Source organism: Anopheles cruzii, chromosome 3 (genome assembly GCF_943734635.1).
Source record: "Anopheles cruzii chromosome 3, idAnoCruzAS_RS32_06, whole genome shotgun sequence".
Taxonomy (NCBI): Eukaryota; Metazoa; Arthropoda; class Insecta; order Diptera; family Culicidae; genus Anopheles; species Anopheles cruzii.
Genome location: NC_069145.1, coordinates 43073750 through 43095061, shown reverse-complemented (window position 1 = coordinate 43095061; position 21312 = coordinate 43073750). Strand labels below are relative to the sequence as shown.

At 47.5% G+C, this 21312-nt stretch overlaps 1 protein-coding gene and 1 pseudogene across 1 annotated transcript; both read right to left on the bottom strand.

Moving 5' to 3' along the window:
* Positions 1-1901: 1901 nt before the first annotated feature.
* LOC128270448 (uncharacterized) lies at positions 1902-2759 on the bottom strand (annotated as a pseudogene).
* Positions 2760-4235: 1476 nt separating this feature from the next.
* On the bottom strand, positions 4236-20224 carry LOC128272138 (uncharacterized; the record flags this gene model as incomplete). Its single annotated transcript, XM_053009888.1, has 5 exons — positions 4236-6195; positions 8143-8298; positions 8368-9273; positions 12894-13021; positions 20059-20224. Coding segments are annotated over 5 exons (1812 nt in total), but the record flags the coding sequence as incomplete, so codon positions are not given.
* Between the last annotated feature and the right edge of the window lie 1088 nt (positions 20225-21312).

The window sequence follows — 21312 nt, the reverse complement described above, 5'->3', positions numbered from 1 at the left end:
GCGGTGCAGCAGATGATGAGGGCGGCGAAAGGCGGCGCATCCGAGAGGGCTCGCACTTGGCGGGCGCCTGAAACTGAACTGTTTGTTATTGCACGGCGACCAGCGGCCAGAAGCGTGTTCGGTGGTTCGGCAGCAGCACCAGAGCCCGAACCAACACCAGCAGCAGCGCGCGGACGTCACACTATCAAAGCCGCCCGCCCCGCAATCGGTGCATTGCGGACGAAGAGAGCCCGAGAGTGAACCGCCGCCGCGAGAGCTCCCTCCGGCTTTACCGGTAAGTCACACAGGATAACGGAGAGGAACCGTTTTGCGCGCCTTTTTTATCGCGAGATGCAACGTGGCCGCCATCGCCACCAACACCACTACTACTACTACTACTACGGTAGCCGCAACGGTGACGTCGTCAACGGTGTGCAGCCGAAACCGGTCCGGCTCGTCCTTGAGCGGCTGCTTAGAAGGGCACCGAACTTTACGGACCTTGACGCGATGACTCCGGTGTCTGGTGGTGGTACTGGTGGTGGCGCCGCGTGCCATCCACATGCACTTGACTTCAATCGGCAGACGGCGCTTTCGCTAAGCGCGCCGCGGCCACACCAATACACGGCCGCGACCAAGCTAATAATGGATCCGGCGATAATCCGGCAGCGATCGAGTGCGCGAAGATTTACTAGATCGAATGCGAATTACGTGAGAAGGCCAACACTAACGAGTTTCGCGAACACCGTACACGCACACTCGCGACTAGGCCGTACACATTTGTTTACATTCCCCAGACCGATGACGACGAACACGCGATTGGCATACTTTACTCCTCGGGCACGTGGTTCGAGTATTCACACGATGCGGATGAATGCGAAATGAACGCATCGCGGTGTTTTTCGCGCCACCGCCGAGCGATGAACCGCGGTTCCTGTGCCGTGTGAGAGAGAAAAGGAGAGAGTGCACAGCATCTTCGGTTCGAAATTGTATGAAAACTATCCGAGTTTTGATAAAATTGACCCAGATTTTGTTTGGGAGTCCCCTCTCCGGAGATGTGGGAGGCTCACACTGTCCTGAATTCCCTGTCCGGTGTCACAAAACTACGCTGTGCCAAATTTCACGCGGATTGCTTCAGTAGTTTTTGAGCAATATGGAAAAATATATCCGAAACAATTTCTGAAAAAATCGGCAAAAATCCGAAACCCAAAATCCGAAATATCCGAAATTTGACTAGGGGAACAGGAGCGACTGGTAGGTAACATCAGTGACTTGCATGCAATGTTGCACACACCATTGTATGCAAGATTTGCTTTCCAAAACTTGTACACAATGTTGCTTGCAATGTTGTAACCCATCTTGCAGTGCAGAGCTTGCATGGAAAAATGTCCTAATAATATTGCATGACACGGCCAAACAATATTTTCTGCAATATTTCGTGAATTTTTTTCAGGCCGTCTGGCCAGTGGCGCAGCATGCGAAAACCTCGCTGTCAGGTCGAGAAGAAAAGCGTGAGTAGCGTTTTCCCAAATGTTTTCCCTGAAGCTTTCGAACCTTCCGACGGAAACTAATTTTCTTCGTGCATTGCTTCGAATCTTACCTTACTTTCCTTTCCCATTTCTTTCGGGGGCCAATTTCTTTCCAATTCCAGCGGAAATAAAGAATATTCTAAAGACGGCTTTTGCGGTTTTAAGAGAAACTTTATTTATTTTTTGTTATTAGAACAGTCAGAGCCGTATCAGGCACCATTTTAAAGTTTTATATTCAAGCTAATACTTTGTCAGGGTTCGAACTGACGTTTTTCGCTTAGAAACCGAATAATCGGAGCAGCGAGACGGATGATCTACGAACGAGCCACTTTAAGAGAAAATCTTCAGGCATAAATACAGGCCGAGAACCTTAAGGAGAAATACATCTGGCTTCCATCAGGCAGCGACCCGTAAAGGTGATCTCCTCCTGCGGTCGTCTTCGATCACGTCCACTATGCCCTCCAGCAGCTTAGGCAGATAGTCCGGGTGGCCATGGCGGACGTTTTCTACCGAGGGCCGCCGGCGATGGCAAACAGAGTGTCCTTGTTTGCTGCTTGCCCCACGTGATGTCCACCTTGAAGAGGTTGCGGGCGATCGCTCTCAGCAGCACCGGAGCCGTTCCCGGCGTTTTCAGCTTGCCGCGCCCGAAGCACGTCAACAGGCGCGCGATTCCGGTGTAGATCCACATCCAGGGGGTACATTCACTCCAGCTCCTCGGCCACCTGGTAGGAAGAAAGTAAGAAAGGACGGTGAGTGACACACCCTCTGGGGTGACGGGGACATGGTATTCTACGTACGTACCCTGAACAACGTGGGAAACATCTCCCGGACGACGTGTATCGAGGACGATACGACGATGCTGCGGATCCGTTGGAGGCTCAGCTTCCAATTGAACACGCCGGACCGCTACGGGAGCGCTGCCTGCTTCCACCTGATCGCGCTCGACAGCTTACGGGTCACGAGGTTGCTGATGTTACTGAAACCGAGGCGCGCCGAGAGGGCCGTGCTCGAGGATCGGCGTTTCAGGATCGGCGCCGACAGTCGATCCATCGATGAAAGACTCGGCGTCAGCGATCGATTATGCTCGATGCCGTGCAGCCGCTGGTGGTGGCTACCGGTAACTGTGAGGTTGTCGATGTTGACGGATAACCGTCCCGGTACGATAGATTAAAAAAAATAAATAAAAGAACTCTTGAAAAATTTAATTTTTAATGAGCTTATACCTACGGCAGCGGGAGCTTACCTATACGGCATTATGCGTGAAAAACAATATCGTTCAGATGGCCACTTCGGGACCTATGGTAACAGTCGATTCTGATAGGATAATTTTCAATGACTTTCTAGCACATTTCGGGTACCTCGGCCACATCTTGCCAAATGTTATTTTTCAAATGCTCCAAAGTTGCAGGCTTGTCAGCATAAACACGATATTTTCCAAAACCACACCTCAAAAAAGGATCCAAGGGTCCTCTCGCGCATTAGATCGAAATCCGTTTCATGCTGTTTGGCTCGTTGCATCGTCTTGTGGGTACTAGATATCTTCTAAGTCCATATCTTCCATTGCAGGCCAAAAAATTTGGTATTATCTGGCGATATCGCTCGGAATGGACGGTAGTGGTCGTCCCTTCGTCACCATATACTCATCATTTCTGGATGTAACGGTCGCTCTTCAGTAAATTGAAGGGATTTCAGTGCCCAGATTTGCTTGAAAACTTGGCGAAAAGTTTAGAAAATGTTGATGGAAAAATGGTCATTTTCGAACAACCAATTTTGTAATAAGTTTTAATAATAACTTCATAACTGGCACTCAAACTGATCAGCCTTCAGGTACTTTATCGGATAATCACACAGTGGCGAACAAAGCTTGGTGGCACATGCATTTTTCGGGTGCATATTCGATAAATTCCTGACGGAAAGTATGCTACATCGTGTTGCAGTGAACGGCATTGAAAGGTCATTGATTGGCCTCTTTGTCATCCGTTTGTTGACCAATTTGGCCTTTTACGTTTGGGCGGAATGGTTTCAGGTTTTCGGCGCCGCGATGGAATTTACGAACTTTTCCATTCATCAGCCCTCCATTCAAGTCTACGTCGGCAACCGGATTTGGAATGCAGCGTCGCCGAGGCCATTACACTTCGAAATTCAGTCAGTAAACAAGACTGTTTACAGTCGGATCCGGAACGCTCGGCTCGTAAATTAGCGTTCTTTTTTCATTAGTTTCGCATTTTTTAAAATATCTACAATAACAACCAAAATGAAGGGAATGGAATAACTAGGATCGCTCAAGGTTGCCTGACTACTATCGTGGGATTCCATTTACTCACTGTATTGTTGTAAAACTCGTTCAGGCCAAAAAAGTCCAACAGTATTTAATTGAATACAGAAAATAAAATTCAATCGAAAGCTCATCGGAGAACGCAGTGTTTCGAAAATGACTACGTGATTCGCACAAACGCAACAATTCCTCTGCCCTTTCGAGTCCTACTTTCATTTTGACCCGCCACAGGATCGTGTGCTTTGTACGTTCATTTTCGAGTTTGCGTCGTATGTTTCGGATTTAAAGACAGCTTATTTTTTGAACTGATGTGACGATTTGCAGATATCCGACTGCTATTCTGCTCAACCCTCCGTGTTCGGATGTTATAATGAAGTAAAGCGTAGGGTCTTACAATGAAACGTTTGTGTTTACTTTATCAGTATGATACAACACGATGAGTAGAAATTGCCTCTTTGTTTGACAATCGAAGTAAATGTTTCCCCTTCATCGACGCACGAAACGCGGGTGCCCGCCGACGTAGGTGGATCCGGATTCCACCCTACTACACGGCGTGGCCAACGCTTCCTTATCATCCCTATCTTCTACGTGAGCAACTTTTAGGTGTGTTTTGTGAGCTAACAGTTTGTGTTTCAAAAGTTTTCTCTACATTAGTTACCAAGTAACGGAGCGCGGAGTGAGAGCGTTCCCGGTTTCTTCTGCTCGCGGCGAACCGTTTGAGTTGTGTAAGGATTTGTGTTATTGTTTGATTATTTAGCCTGGTATTGATACTGGAACCTGCTACCTGCGTAACGTAACCCTGTAGCTAACTGTTGGAACAATCTCACAATTCTCACGCGTGGTCGCTGTTGTTGCCTGTTCTGGTGCACCTTATGCCACTAAAGTAAAATAAATATCCAAACACTAACACACGCAGCGCACTGCACAAGCACCACTAACAAAAACGCCACGCTGCATATGTATCTATTGGCTCCATTTGATTCCGCTAATCGTAAGAAGGAGCAACAAGGCTGCCACATACCCGAGAAACTGATTGATATTAAAATTTATCTAAACTAAACTAATTACACTGGGAACCTCTATATGCTGCCTAACGACTTGCGTGTTGTAACGGAGTAGAAGACGAACGCAACGCACGGAAGGAAACAACAACCCGTCTGCTGACGTTAACCATCAGAAACATTGACTCACTAAGCTAATAACAAAACATACAAGTCTTTTGTAGAATACTTCGAACTGCAGTATTAGTTTGTTCCTCTTAAGAACAGCACACAGAGACCAGGGAGCTCTACTATTCGCGTGCGTCCTCCGACTCCGGTTGTTAAATAAATAGCCTTAGTCCTACATCGATTGCAGCATCATCGCGAGTTACCGTACTGCCTTATAGCTGGGTTTACTACTAGTGTAGCGCTGTTGAGGATTGCCGAAGAAAACTGAACGCGGCAAATCAGACGCGTCCCGGCCCTGGTGTTTCCACTTGTCCACAGACCCACTTTGGCAAACATTTAGCGCTCCGTTCGCTTCCATCATCGTTCTCCGTTTCCGTAGGCTCTCTTATGAGCAGTAACACATCGGTAAGGCTGGCGGATAATAGTAGTAGCGCTTGGTGACGCGCGCGCCAAGAAACGCGCATTTGAGTGGAGCAATCTCTCCAGAAAACGAATGGGCGGTGGTGTGCGGATTGCATAACGTGCAGGCGGATTAACCGCGCGCAATCGGAACGCGGGAGCAACGCGTGTTTGGCATCGAGACGCACACGCCAGCGTGTGTACCCGTGTAGAGTGGCGTGTAGTGTTACGGGAGAACGAATACAAGAAGCTCCGGGAGCTCCATCATCCGGGAGTGATGCGAGTCAGTGCGATGGCGAAGGAATTAACGTCTCTGCGGCGTCGACGGCACAACCATTTTCCGCGTTCGGCATTTAGGATCCCGGTCGCAAATCGCAGCCTCGCCGCGTGTTTACGTGGAACTCTCGGTTTTGCTGCTGTCTGCGCTGACGTTGTTGCTGCTGCTGCTGCTGGCGGACGTTGCATTCGCCTTGGCACCACCGGTAGGCGGTTGCTGAATTTCGCCCGTCGAGCCGGCGATACTGTTGTCGCTGATGCTGTCGAGCGAGCGAGCCGAGCCGCCGACGGCCACGGCCGTGGCGACACTGTTTTTGAGCGCTTCCACGTCGACACCCTCTGCCGAGTCGCTGCCGGTCTTGTAGTTGGACGAGAAGAACGACAGCGCCTTCATCAGCTGGTAGCTCTTCGACACGGGCAGGTTCGAGTCGTACAGGTTCTTGCTGCTCTTGCAGTCAACGTAGAACCACCAGTTGCACTTGAGCACCGTCTGGTCGAACAGTGTGCTCTCCGGGCACAGGAACGACTTCATGATCAACCCATCGTCCGTTAGGGCACACACGTGGAAGACCTGCAAACGTAGGGAAGCGGATAAGAGATCGACATTGTGGAAGGAATTTCGCCATATGTTCATATAATTCTAACGTAAATAGCCAAGGAAGAGACACAAAGGGCTTCAGTTCCGTAGAACTATGGTCCATTATGGCCAACGAGAAGTTTGTACATAACGAAACACGGCGATGGTTGTGGGATTTCAACATGACCTGAAGCTACAGCAGAAAGAATCACAAGATTTTGACGCTACTGATCAAACGAAATAAAGGCTGATCCATCTAGCGTTTGGATTACGAAAATTGGGACGCCAAATATGAAGGGCGTTCAAAAAGTAATGATAACTTTGCATTTCCGTGGGCTACGTATATCCGATTTTTTTGTGGCGTTAGGTTGCTAAACATGTCAGGGATTTATGGTGAAAAGTTCGGCCATTTTGAGTAATCGGTCAATTTTTGACAGCAGTTTTGCTTGGACAAAATTAGGCTCATCGCCTCTTCCAAAACATGGATGGCAAGAAATGTTTATGAAATTTTGTGGGTTGACTGTGACTTATGGTGAAGCTATCAAGACCAAAAGCAGCGCTTATCGGGTGTTCAAAAATTTTTCAGAGGGCCGAAAAGATGTGAACGTCGAAAAGTCAAGTTTGGTCGAATGTGAATAGTTTTGCTTACAGTTTTCTTCGATTGCAGGGTCGTGGTGCATCATGAGTTGTTGCCAAAAGATAGAACGGTCAAGAAAGAATATTTCCTGTAAGTTATGCGCAATTCGCCCGAAGCAATCCGTCACAAATGCCCGGATTTGTGGGAAACCCAAAATTTGCAGTTGTGCTCCTGCTAACACACCGTGGTTTGTGGGCGATTTTTTGCCCAAAACATCACACTAATGATGCCAAAGCTACCGTATTCTCTAGATCTGGCCCCCTTTGAGTTTTTCTTATTCCGGAAACTGAAGGAGGCCATCAAAGGACGAAGCTACGATACGATATAGCAGATAAAGACGGCATCGCCGATGAGCCAAAACTCGTCCAAGTAAAACGGCTGTCAAAAATTGAGTGATTACTCTAAATGGCCGAACTTTTCACCATAAGTTACTGACATGTGTAGTAACCTTACGCTACAAGAAATCGAAAATCGGATATATGTAGCCCACGGAAATGCAAAATAATCATTACTTTTTGAACGCCTATAAATCTGTTGAAATCTAATGTCGTCCAAGTTTTCAGTTTCAATTTCGCCGAAGAACCAATTAGCCTACATTGCTCGGTAGCGTACGCCGTCGACGGTTACGGCGGCTCCTTCTTCACTTTCGAACCGCACCAACGTAGTCACTCGTTGTGGGTGCATTGGCTTCTTTGCACGACGTGAGGGTTTTTCGAGCTCCGAAGACAACTTTCTGCTTATTAACATAACCACCGAGGAAGAAATGAGCGTTTTCAAATATTGAACAGTTTGAGTTGAAGACTCACCCACTTGTCGGCATAGGGTATAGCGTCCCATTTCGTAAATGTCAAAGTTTTTACTAAATGTTTTCAAATTCCAGAATGAAGTTTGGCGTTTTCTTAAAGACAAGTAATCGCGTAGTTTAAAATACAAAACACACTCGAAAAAAACAGTAGTCAGACGGTGCCAGGTCCGGGCCAGAGGGCGAATGCTGCAAGGAAGCAAAGCCCCCAAAGCAAATCCCGCCCTTAAGCGGAACGGGTGGCCATGCTCTACAGATTCCATACATAATCTGCTGTACGCTTTTCCGATCGCCTCCCTGTTCTGGTCGTTTTCCTGTCTGACGTCGGCCCCCAACCCCACAGCCCGGTTATCCTCCCCGGGGAAATAGCTGGGAAATTCCTGGCCCAATACGAGCCGTGCCCAATCTCAGCGATCAGCGGCGGCCCGATGGGATTCAATCGAAATGGAAAATAAATATGCGCAGTGCGCCGGGCCCCGTCCGCCAGGCCGCGCCACCTTACCATACACCCGAGGTCCTCGTCGCCGTACAGCCCCGGGAAGTGCTTCTGTTCGCCGCAGTTGAACGTCGTGTGCGGCAGGTCCACCTTCGAGGTGAAGTTGTCGTCGAAGTTCTTGTCGTATCCCACCGGGTAGTACTCCTTCGGTGCGTTCATGACCTGCAACAATCGGGTGGGGGGTGGGGTGAGTGGGGGAGCTCTCCGGTGGTGGGTCATCTGACGACCTACCTTATGGCCCGCGTTGGTCGGGTAGCGCCGTGGACGTGGGGTCGTCGTCGTCGTCGTCGTGGTAGTCGTTTTCTGCTGGGCCGCCAGGAACTGGGCCTGGGCGTAGGCCGCCTGCTGCTTCTCGTACTGCTTCTGGGCGCGCATCTCCTGCTGCCGGACGCGGATCGCCTCCCGGATGACCTCGACGCTAACGTTGGCTGCCGCGGCCAACTCTTCGACCGTGTGGCCCATCAGGTCCACCTCACCGACGTCATCATCGGCGGCGGTGGCCGCGGTCCCCGATACCAGACTGGGTTTCCCGGCTGGTCGGCGCGGCGGAATGCTCATGATGGAGTTCTTGATCACGGCCGGCTGCAGCTTGTTGTTGTTGTCGACCTGGACGACCGGGCCGGTCGAGATGCGGGACACGGACTCGGGCATCGCCTGGAAGGCGGGCACCTTCTGCACCTGCAGGTGCGGCGACTCCTTGTAGATGATCTGGTGGTTCGGGGAAGCCGCCGCCAGGGCGGCGGCGGGAGCGGAATTGCGGGAGATGGAACCGCGGTGATAGGAGGAGGTCTGGTTCATGAGCTGGCTCTGGAAGGAGGGATCGGGAGTTTGGGCGGTTCGGAAGGCAAAGTTGCGCCGCAGCACGGTCGGGTCGAATCTCACCGGTTCGGGCTCGGTGGGCTTGGGAGGGATCGGGCGGAAGGGGGGTACACCAAGGGGCAGGGACGTGGCCTTTGTCATCAGGCCGGCCGCCGGTGACATGTACACCGGCGCGACCGACGACGGTACCTTCGGCGGGCCATTCGGAACCTTCGGTCTCGGCACGGTCACCGCCTGTGGACGACTCTGCTGGATGGGCTGGACCAGCGCACCGGGGCCCTGCGAGGGTTGAAGCGGCTGCAGTGGCGGATAGGATGTCTGGGAAAGAGAGCGATAGAGAGAGAGAGAGACCAAGGAACTGTCAGTCGAGTCGCCGACGAAACATTCCGCAACAAGCCATTCTGCGGCGCCTCGGCGCGAGACTTCGTAGCCACGGACGTTCATTATTATTATGCTGAAGTGGATTAATTTGTCATCGCAAATAGGGTTTCTCTGGGTGCACGTCTGTATGATACCACGGCAGTGGTCACGGGACTTCCGTTCCGAGTCGGTCTACGGTCTAACTCGGAAACGGACGGCTGATTACTACACTGACTGACGACGCGGTGCCGTGTGTCCAAATTACGTTTCGTTAGCTCCGGGACTAAATTAGGCGAACAAGATTAGCTTCATTCAGTTCTCCGCTCCGGGGTAAAGCGTGTCGGAGGCTCGAGTATCACGTGGGAAGTTGATCATTCGCGGCACCGTTCGGCAGCGACGTCTGTGCGGAACTACTCTGTTTTGGGATGGTCGCTGAGAACGCAAAGAAATCGTCTCTAAACCAGTGCACGAACCGAAAAGAAGTGGCGTTTTTTTTTGTGGAGCTAAGGCTAATTTCCAGAAGAATGATTTTTACTTTAATTAGAATTTGACACTTCTATGCAGTGATCAGAGCTTTCGGAAACACTTGCGTATGAGGTAAGACTCGTAATGGTTTTTATTTGCTTTCTGTACACCGTTTTTGGCCGTCACTATGGACGGACGCGAATAGGTGTCTTGGTGGAGAACCCTGTTTCACTCTCGAAGTCTGGTTTAAATGCTTTCGCGAAGGACATTCCTTAATCTAGGACAAGGGAAGCGAATTTGTGCATTTGGTAGCCAATCGCTGCGTGTTATCCATTACGAACAATTGGAGAGATTATTGTACAGAAACTAAATAAAGACACCGCTAATAAAATTATTACCTATTTGAAGAGAAATCGAATGTTTTGAAGTTACAGGACTATAACTTTAGAGTTTTCGAATATATCTTATCAACTCAAGTGTTAAACTTTTAGTTGAATGTTTGCCATTTTAGAAAATGAATGTTACAGTAATCGTACAGTAACAGTAGAACAACGTGTTAAAATTGTCAAACCTTACTACAAAATTGTGAGTTCGAAAACGCTCAATTTTTGCTAAGAAATTTCCTAATTTTTTCGCAAAGCTTTCAAGCAACCGCTGCTGCAAACCCTTCAACCGACTGAAGAGTGACCGTTATATCCAGAAAAGGTGAGTGTATGGTGACGAAGGGAGAACAACTACAGTCAATTCCAAGCGATACCGACAGATGATAAAACAAATCTCTAGCCTGCAATTGAAGATATGGACTTAGAAGATATGTGGTTTTAGCAAGACGAGACTTTTATCTTTTGGAGCTACGCAAACAATCTTGTTTATGCCGACAAACCTACAATTTTGGAGTATTTGAAAAATAACATTCGTCTTTCTTTGAAAATAGACAATGAATAACTCTGTACTTAGCTGCACAACAGAGGATAAGAGCTATGCGTTTTCGCATGTAACTTGTGCATAGAAATAATATGGCACGTTAACAATGCGTCGTTACTATACTAGTTTGTTTCAGTTAAGCCGGATCACCAGTGAAAGGTCGATTAAGTCCGAGACAATTGAGCACTTTCACTGAAATGTTAACCTTTCAACGTTCAATTTCCTACAGAAGCTGAAAAACGCATCCTACAGCAGCCATAGTGGAGGTGTTAACAATTCTTCTGGAAACAATTCACTCTAACCTGACACTAACTTTTGCACAGGTGCCACAGTTGCCAGCTCACACGCCAGCTCCGGTTCTAAGCCGACTGGTGACACCGAGCGCTCCACCCCGGCACATTCCCCGGCACCCGGCGGGGTTTGTGGGTTTCATTTTATGCTCGAACGCTGCCCCGTAACGCGCCCCGAAGGAAAGCGTAATTTTGCACGACAGCATTATCCTTCACGATTTAATAACTTCTTCCGCCGGAGCCGTGTCCTGGGGGACGCAGCCAAAGTTCAGCACATCCGCGTGGGACAGTGTGAGTGTTGTAAGATGTATTATGTTCTATTGCTGCGTCTCCCGACACCCCAGTGTCGACTTTCCGCTCCCGGTTACTTGGCCTTACCCGGGGGCAAAGACACATAGTTGCCAGTGCCAGCACTTTTTATGCCACTCCGGACAGCCAGCCTCCGGTTTGAAGCGAACCAGCTCCGCGCGTTAGCATAATGTAGCGGAAAATGGATAGTCCGACGTGGGACGTCCTTCCAGGAAGTGTGATTACTTCTCTTTTTAGGATTGGATTTTTCTTTAATGGCACCGTTTGTTTCTTCGCTCGGAAAGGATCCCGCTGGGCGTACTGGGCTTTAATGGTGACACAAATAATGCTTCATTTGGGTCCCATAATTGTGTGCCTACTAACGCTCGTACCAAGCTCGCTAGCTGGCTCTGGCTGGATCAGATGGAACTGATTAATTAAATTGGTGCTTGTTCGATGCGCTTCCTCGGAATCGTCATTTTGATATGGCCGTCTGGTAATCGCGGTATACGCGCGGTTACAAGTGCCGGATGCCATCGGGAAAATGTTAACAGCTTCATTAGGCACCAATCTGTTTGATCAACAAAATCAACCCAACAATCAGTTTCATACTGATTCGCCCTTTAATTATCCATCGCACACAGAAGCAATCGGTGTAAATCGCTTCGCACTGGCTATTGATAACAGAACGTATTTCCGCCCTTTAGTGAGTAAATAGTTCGTGAATTTTGTGCAGCTTCCGGTATGAGCGGAAGGTATGCAGAGCGCTGGTTGCACAACATTAACCAGGAACGTTCGGTTGCCGGATTTTGCTGCAGATTCGTTCACTGAAAATAGACCGTTGGTCTGTATTGTGCCAAGCATGCAACTATCCTGCCTTATTCGGTTGAATATTTCGTTTAACTTGAATTCTGTACTAATACTGAAATACAAGAATTCATAGTTAGGCTGTGTGATAAAAAGTATTATAAGGTATTCTTTACAGAACTAAACTGATGACATTTGCACCATTAAAGAAAAAGTAAGAAACATTGAAACGAAACATTGAATTTTGCTACTAAATATTTTTCAAAACAAACTTTTCTGCTCAACTTTTCCTACTAAATAACAATATTTCCATACGAGATGTTTTCTTGTTCTCCATTTTACTGTAATGTCCAGCGATATTTCAATAATTGTCTCTCTGTTTTTCTCTTCCTTTTTCACTCTCCCCCAGTAACTGATTATTTCCATGATTTACTTTCCCTTTTCAGCGTTTGATGGCGCACATTTTTCTCCTAAATCAGTGGTGGTTGATTGCACCATAGTAATACCATCAACCGCCGGCTTTTCCCGCTGGGAGTTCCACGGGAGAAAACGGCAGAAAATGGTGCACAATTTCCGCCCGGCAATACGTTTCTGGCGATCGCGCGATTAGGAAACAAATTGCGCCCCATCGGAGCCGACGATTAAACGACGTGTGGCCATTGTTTGTGGTTTATTTGCCCCATCACAGGAGGGGGCATCGCACCGCATAACTCATCGGGGCCCATCCCAACCTCAGTCATTATTGGCCCCAGGAGGCGGCCCCGCAGTTCCTTATCGTAGTAGCAGTAGCAGTAGAGTACTTACGGGCATTTTGGACGCGGGCAGTACGCCGATGTTATTGGCGCTGGTGCGGATGTTCAGGGCGCGCCGCTTGTTTGCCTCGACGTTGCCGAGCGACTCCGCCAGTCCCAGCTCATCTCCGACGCTGAAGCCTGAAGCAGAAACGAAATGGAAGGAAAGAAATGACCATCAATGACCGAACGGGTTGGTTGGGAGGACGACCAAAATCAGCAATCCTGCTGAGGTGGCCGAGTCAGAAAAAAAGGGCCCCACAAGATCGACCGATGTTAGTTAAGGAGTGGGAAAATAACAATTGCGCAACAAAGCTCTACCGACAACGGCCGCCCAACCTAAGATAGGTTGACATTTATGATCGAATGCTCCAAGGTCGCGCACTTTTCGAGCAAGGATGTTTGACAATCGTAGATGCTGGTTGGTGATTTATGTTTAATCTTTCATCGAGATTCACATGTTGAAAATGGCTAATATGGATTGCCGAATTGAGCGAAATATAACAAACAAATATATACAAGAATTTCTATGCCCAATTACGGTCGGTTTATTTCTTTCGCACATCATATTATTATTATTTTGTATGTCGTACACTTGTTTGTACGTTTGTGATCTATTCTTCGCCTCGTCTCTGTCGAAATTCGAGGCGAGATGATAATATATTTCTCCGCTGCTCACCGCGGTTCGTTTATATTAATATTCAGCACCTCGGCAACAGCCCCCTGACGTGCTACCTTCGAACGGCGGAACACGGTGCTAAGCCAATGATTAAATCAGCGTCTAATACAATAATGTAGCACGCGCGGCAACAAACATGGCGCGTCTTTCTTCGAAACTCACGCGGACAGTGATAAACGAGAAGGGATTGCGAGAAGGCAATCATTCAAACGTTGCCGGGCTCGTGGGTAAGGTCCCGTTCGTTTATCATATTATGTTGCGTTTTTAGTCCTGCTTTGCTGCTGTCGGACTTATTTTTACCATCCTCCCCGGGACCGTTCCAGGACCTTCCTTTGGCGCCGATTTCTTCGTTGAAGCGATAATCGGTTACGTGGAGGTGACGGAAGCTTGAAAAATGATTGCCAACCAGCGGTGGCACCCGAACTTCCATCAAGCGCTCGGGAGACATTTCGATTACGGCAAAACGGTTAGTATTTGTTACATGAATGTGACCGGTTCTTGAGGCGCGATTGCGCCGATTAAAGTGGATTTGCGGGAGCGAAATCGATCGCTGAGCTACGTCAGGTCGGGCCACAATCTTCGGACGTCGGACGACAACCTAGGGAGTCGAAGACAAGCGCAACACATTGGAATGCCCAAGATCCCGTGTGGGCGTACTGGTACTGGCGGATATTTTGGGTGAAACAGAAAGCATTGACACTAGAATGCAGATAATTAAAACATCCATAACATTGTAAAAGTGTAATACGAAAGGAATGTCTCCCTGGGATGAAATCCACAGATAACTGAAATCGTTGGGGAAACAAGCCAAATATCCTTACAAAGTTTAGCGAACCGTTTGATAGCTACTAATTTTCAAAATTAGGTGCTTTAGAAATTAGAAAATTAATTTATAATACAATTTACAACAGACAAGATTTTGCCACAAATACCAGAAATAATTATGTATTTTATATTTTGCAATTTTTCATGTTGAAAACGTGAGCTGCTCAAGTGCTGAATATCTGATATTTTGTAAAAAGTTTGAACATCAACACTGATATAATCGATTTAAATATTAATTAGCAAACAACGTAGCGTCAATAAAATGTAGTGTAAAATACTAGATTTGCTACACTAGACACTTAATTTTTAGAGAAAGACTCAGGATACCTCAGGTCTCCGAGTCACCGATCGTAATCGGACAAACAACCAAAATGTGCCATAAATTGTGGCGGCTTCGTGTTAGCTCAACGGAACTGTTTGTTTGAAAACCACATCCGCGATAAGTTTGGCGCGGTTCTCGGTGTGGCGAAAAGTATCTTTCTCCTGCGGTTGACCCGTTCCGCGGTAGCGAAAGCTGAAGTTGAGGCCACCGAGAGCTGCGTCACCTTTCACAACAGTATCATCCGTCTTTTCGGCTCAGTTTCAGAGCAACAGTTTCCGGTGCCGGGCGGCCGACTCGAACAACTTTGACGTATCGACCAACCGTTTATCAACTGCTTTATGGCGTCACGTCACAAAAGAGCCTCACGGTTGTTACTATCTTGGTGTGCCGATCAGCATCACCCGATAATAGCTGCCGGGCCGTGATGGAAAGCGAAAGTTGGAAAGCCCGGAAAACTTCACCCTTAATGCCGCTCCTGGGCGCGCTGAACAAATGATCCACGCGGTCGTCGTGGTGGTCGTAAAACCTCTGGCGAATCGCTAGCAAATTGGTAGCCTGTTAGCAGCCATCAGTTTTTACGTTCTTCGCCGACTTTGGCCGACCTCGGCGGAAGTTCGCCGGGTCAGAAATTGAATTTTATTATTGCACGTATGTCCAGGGTGTGTGAAATTTTCATGTGCCCCATGATCGGACGAACCGTGGTTTCTACCGTCCGAGATGCACTCCGGGATGCAATCCGTGTGGTTCGGTCGCATGATGGCGAACGCCAAACGATCCCTTGGGATGGACGCCGCACACGGCACACATCCACATCCCCGACCGGACGTGGGTATCGGAAATTTAATTGAAATTTAACTGTCAGCTCCGGCCTGTGGGACCGATGGCTACATCCGGCCAGGACCGCGCTGGGAAATCGTTCTGTTTGGCGAAGCGAACTGATTGGCTTCTAAACAGTGGTGTCCCAGCCACCACGGTCCACGGCCACCGGAAGCCGATCTGTCGAGTTTGCTGGCTCCTTTGCAATAAATATTCATTTTGATGCTCCCGAACCGGGCGATCGTCATATGTTTGCTAATTAAATTGAATTTGTTCCCAAACCGCTTTCGTCGGTCGGAACTGCCGTCGACGCATATGCCAGAGTTTTGCGCAAAAACATAACGACGTGCCTCATTGCAGAGCGCGAGTCGGTGGCGCATGGTGCATGGTTCACCACGCAACCGAGCACAATCATCGTCCCGACGGTCCAGCCTGTAAATCTGTTCTGCCAGCTCCGCAAAACTCCGCGCAAACATTACCGAAACCGTGTACGCCACCGTACATCGTATTGGCTTCATTAGGGCCGACGAGGACAAGTGTGGCGAATGTTGACGCAACCTCACTCACCCCGGCGGAAGATTCCACGCGGACAAAAGGCTCCAAACGGCCGCCCGAAAGCCGGCGAGGGCCGTATGCACCGTTGCAGTTCCGTGCCTAAATTATGCACGCTAGAAAATGATTTATCGCCGCTGAGCCCTTTAATCCCGAGCGGCAGGACGGTCGGTTATCAGAAGTGGCATTAATCTTCGGCTCGTCGAACATAAAGCATGTCATTATGGGCGACGAGTAACGGATAATCGGTGAAGCAGACGTAAACATCACGCTTCCGATGGATTTCGTGTGGATGCCTTATGACACTTATGACTCTCGCGTTTCGCGAATAGATTTGATGGCGAATGCTTTGCCCCTTACTATGCGGGCATTTGTACAGAATGTATTCAATCATACTGTGGATCCAAAATTGGCATAAAACTTTTGGTTTGAGCGTTTATATACTTTTATGCAATCTGAGCATAAGCTGTCGCAACTTTATTTTATTCTCCGAAAGACGCAAAGATACATTTTTTGCTTTGGCTTTCTTCTAAAAATGTACTCAAGTTCGCAAGTACAGGATGGTCAAAAACGCATGCACTTTTTCATGTGGTTATAAAACAAAAACGGCTGAATATTTTTCGATGCTTGAACTTCATGAATTTGAAGGTTCATGCATCACATTTATTCGTGAAAAATAATTTCCGTTAAATGTCCACCACGACTGGCTTCGCAGTAGCTGTTTTCGACTGTCTGTGGTCCTATTTCGGCAATGACAACTCGAATTTGGGTCTTGAGTTCGTCAATAGTTGCTGGTTTGTTCGCATAACATTTATCTTTCACCGCTCCCCACAGATAATAACCCAAAGGCGTCAAATCGCAGCTTCTTGGAGGCCAATTCACATCACCATTTCTGCTGATTATTCGCTGTCCGAAGATGCGGCGCAAACAATCGATCGTGACTGTCGCTGTGTGGCAGGTAGCACCATCCTGTTGAAACCAAATGTTGTCTAAGTTCTCCTAAGTCTAATTTCATCAAAGAACCAATTAGCCAACATTGCTCGGTAGCGTTCGCCATTGATGGTTACGGCGGCTCCTTCTTCATTTTCGAAGAAAAGTGGGCTGATGATGCAGCCATACAATTCTGCTTACTAACATAACCACCGAGGTGGAAATGAGCTTTGTCCGAAAAGATGATTTTTCGGTAAAATTCACCATCACCGTCCAAATGTTGTTTTGCCCAATTTGCGAACCGTAGATGGCTCGGATTGTCAGTTTCCTTTAGCCGCTGCACCAATTGATCTTTATATGGCTACATGGCAAGATCATTATGTAACATGTTCATCAAAGAACCGCGTTTAATGCCCAATTCTTGAGAACGATGGCGAGTTGATGTTGATGGTTGTACCCGTACACTTTCAGCAACGGCAGCAATAGTTTTGGCTGATCGCACGCGACGAGTATGCAAACGTGCTGGTTTATCTACCAACATTCCAAGTTTCACGAATTCGCTACACGATTCGACTTACAAAGTTTACTGTTGGCCGCCTGTTTGTGTAAAAGGTTTTTTTTTAATTTCGTGCAATTTGAGCTGAACTCTCCCTAATTTGGAAGTAAGTTTTTAATATTTTTCAGCATTCTTCAAGCATAAGTATTCAAAAGTAGAAGTGTTAAGCTTTAAAGCAATATATGACAGCATTTAATGCGTATAATATGTACATTATTTACATATGCTTTGCAGCATTGTGATTTACCCGTCTTATCGTACATTTTTGGATACCAAGAGGGCTGCTTTATTATTTATCGTCCTTTATTATCGCCTTGAAGTTGATCTAAAATATTATAACTAAGCACTTATCGCACTGTACAATGCACCTTTTCCGTCCAAAGACTATTCTGTTCCGTATTACACGGTGGCCTCCTGTTCCGTGCAGGATTATTTACTTGTTTTTATTTATTTTCTTATGATTTTACTGATGTGTTTTTCATCGTTTGCAACAAAAACGGCAGCATTATTATGAGCCCAACACACTGCATAATATCAAATGGGTTGTTGTTTGACTTCATTAGTTTAAAAAAGAAAGACTATTATTTTGCATAACATTTCCCTACCAGACTCGAAGTGGTATTTCTTTGCGTAATTGTACGTTTTCTGATTTCGACCCACGACATTTGCTGTAAGCAACAATAGTTAAATTTGACTCCGCGGAAACCGCGGCCAATGTGAGGCATTTGTTGTCTCAATAAACTTATTCAACGATGCTTTCGGACAACCACCTGTAAGTCATTTATCATCACTTACTATCAACTGTGTTTTTTTTCTCGTACGAAAAACATCTCCTCGGGTGCCCGGGTCGTTCGCAATAAGTAATTTGTCATGCTATCTAAAATGCTTTATGATTCGTTGGCCGACCTGCCGTAAAAAAAGAACCCACCGCTTTACGATTCCTTCCCCACGACGACGGCGACGACCTGTTATATCCAAAGGCGCAGAAAATCCAATAATTTCGAAAGTATCTTTCTCCACCAATCATTACCGTGTACTTTGCGCAATTGAAGCGAGGCTCGGGCGAACCCCGTGGTCGTTGGCTGCCCTACGACCCTGCGGGAATGTTTGAGCCGATGCCGTCAGGTTTTGGGGCGGAGACCCATACCGACGCATGCTGATCGTGGCGTGCGCTAAAAGTTAGTAAAACATGTTTCGCCCTTTACCTCCGCGAGGCACAAAATTAGCCTCGACCTACGTACGTCGAGGTGGGAAATCTTCGAAAGCCAACAAAATGTCTCGACCCCGACCCCAGGAATCCATGCCATCTTTGAAGGGGTGCTGCCAGAAAGTTTGTCTCGCCGATTCGGCAATCGGTGAGGATCTTCATTGAGTACCGAGGGTGAAATGATGGACAGAGAGAGAGAGAGTAATGGTCATGGGGCCCGAAAGGAAAAGGGCCAATGTTTGCTGCTTACATCGCATGACGACAACAGGTTTGAGGCCCAAGTCTAAGGCCTATTCGGCACGACTTGATGTGGAAAGTGAGTTTTTCGACATTTTCTCCATTCATTGCGAAGGAAAAGTTTGGCGAATTCCTGTTACGATCCGGTCATAATAATAATCAACCTAATAACATAATACAGGTATCGAAGACTCGGAAGGAAACTTCGCACTGCTGCAGCGTCCTACTGTAAGAACATTAACCTACGCTGTGACATTAGAGAAGTGGTTGCCTGGTCCAGTCTACAGTGCGTGCATTTTCGGGATTGAAGAACATTTCTATAATTGCTACCAATCTTCACCGTAATGGTGGGACCCGGAATTAGCCTCGTAATACCGGAAAAGTGACAAAGGCAGCCAGTCAAGGGTTTCTGTCTTTCAAATCCATCATCTCGTCGGGCAGCTCTTTGAAGGACAGCGTCACTCTGCGTTACTTTGTGACAAACGCGATGTGGTGTGCCGAGTAAGGAAGACGCCCGACGTAATTATATCAAAATTAGACTAATTGACTGGCCCGTGTCAGGGTCAGAGCGCTCTGCTAACGCGAAGCTTTTTCCCTTGGAAGTCAAGTGAGATGTTACGGTAAAATCATAACGGTTCGCTGAACTTCCGAAAACTCCTCGACTTCAACCATTATCTTCGTCACAGGATCTTCCTCTCAGTTTCAGGCGGGGCTGCCAGCACGTGCTGTGCTAGGTTTTAATTCGTTCGCCTCCTTATTCCGTGGCTAGTTCGAAGAAGGAAACTCCGTCACCAAACCGTAGGAAAAAAGTAAGAAAAGGGTACTGCAGTGCGGAAAAGAGTTACGGTCCAGGGGGAAACGGCGGAAGAAAGGAACTCGTTTCGACCGGACATGAAAGAGTGCTTTGATTTTTAAGAGAAAGAAAAGTGGCCAATGAACGTCGTTTAGATAAAGGAAGGAAAAACCCAAACAAACCAAACGAGCAAACACAATGAAGAGGGAAAAAACAAAACAACAACAACAAAGGTAACGTCCGCCGCGGTAAACAACATACCTAACCCGAAGTGGGCCTTGACGCCGCCCAAATTCCGCACCCGGAAGAGGCCGGACTTTTTGAAGGCACAGTTCAGGATGAGACCGAAATCGGAATCAAAAACACAGGTACTCTCTAACTGTTCGATTGTGCCTAGAAAGGGAATAAAAAAAGAGAAAAAAGAAAAGATAGATAGAAAAAGGAAAGAAAGAATGGTTAGGGAAAAAGAAAAAAAGAGCGAGAAAAAAACAGATAAAAACAAAAGGGCACGAAACAATGGTTCAAGGATTGACAGCACGAAAGTAAGTAACACAAAGCGAAAACAAAAATGCGCAACTCGCCGGTAACGGCAACCTTCGGACGGGGATCCGATTTTCGTAGAAAGGGCATGTCCTCGTTTCGGCGAATGTCGGAGATTGTGGGGACCCTACCGAAGAACAGTGAACAGTGTCATCCTGGAAACATGTTACGCTAAAGATTTAGTTAGGGCAAATGCTAAACAGAAGGGATCAAATGGCTACGCTTGTTCCGAGATTGCCCCCACCGGGGATAGAAGAAATCCAACACGTACACCACACCAACAACCCCGGCCGGGTTTTCTCTAAACACCACGAACGGTTAAAGTGAGTCCAGGTTTTCGTGTGCATGTGCGTGTTTGTGGGAAGCGCATTCCCATGTGCCGTGACCCTTTTGTGCCGAGGTGTTGTGATGTATTTATTAACCTTACATTTTGTACCTTTTCGTGTTAGACACAAAGCGAGCGAGCATTTTAAAGGTGTGTATCGATGCGTGCGAGATGGCCTACATCTTCTTGGCTCGTGGGAATTGGTTTATTTTTTCAATTTGTTTTACAAGATGAAAGATTACTCGGTCGGTCGAGTAGTGCAGCGAGAGCCTTGTTTGGTCGACCCAAGAGAAAGCGATCAGTTTTGCTCATCTACTTCTAATCACCGACATCCTCTGGAACCGGAACAACTCGGCAGTTCAATGACTCTCGAGGAAGCCGACAACCTGTTGGGAGAGTAAACTACATCTAACGCACATGCTTCGGACAGTTCACGGTACGCGTCAGGTCATCGGGTTTTCCTGGGGAATCCGGTGTGTTGCTGGAGCGAAACTATACGTCCACCAGCATCCTATCGAGCTGATCGAAATGTACAGGGCAACACTGCACCGCCGGAGCGACCATTTCATGCACCATTGAACATATTTGTTCACTTTAAATACACTTTCTGTAGACTTGCCTCATCGTGCAATTAAAGCGATGCACCATTA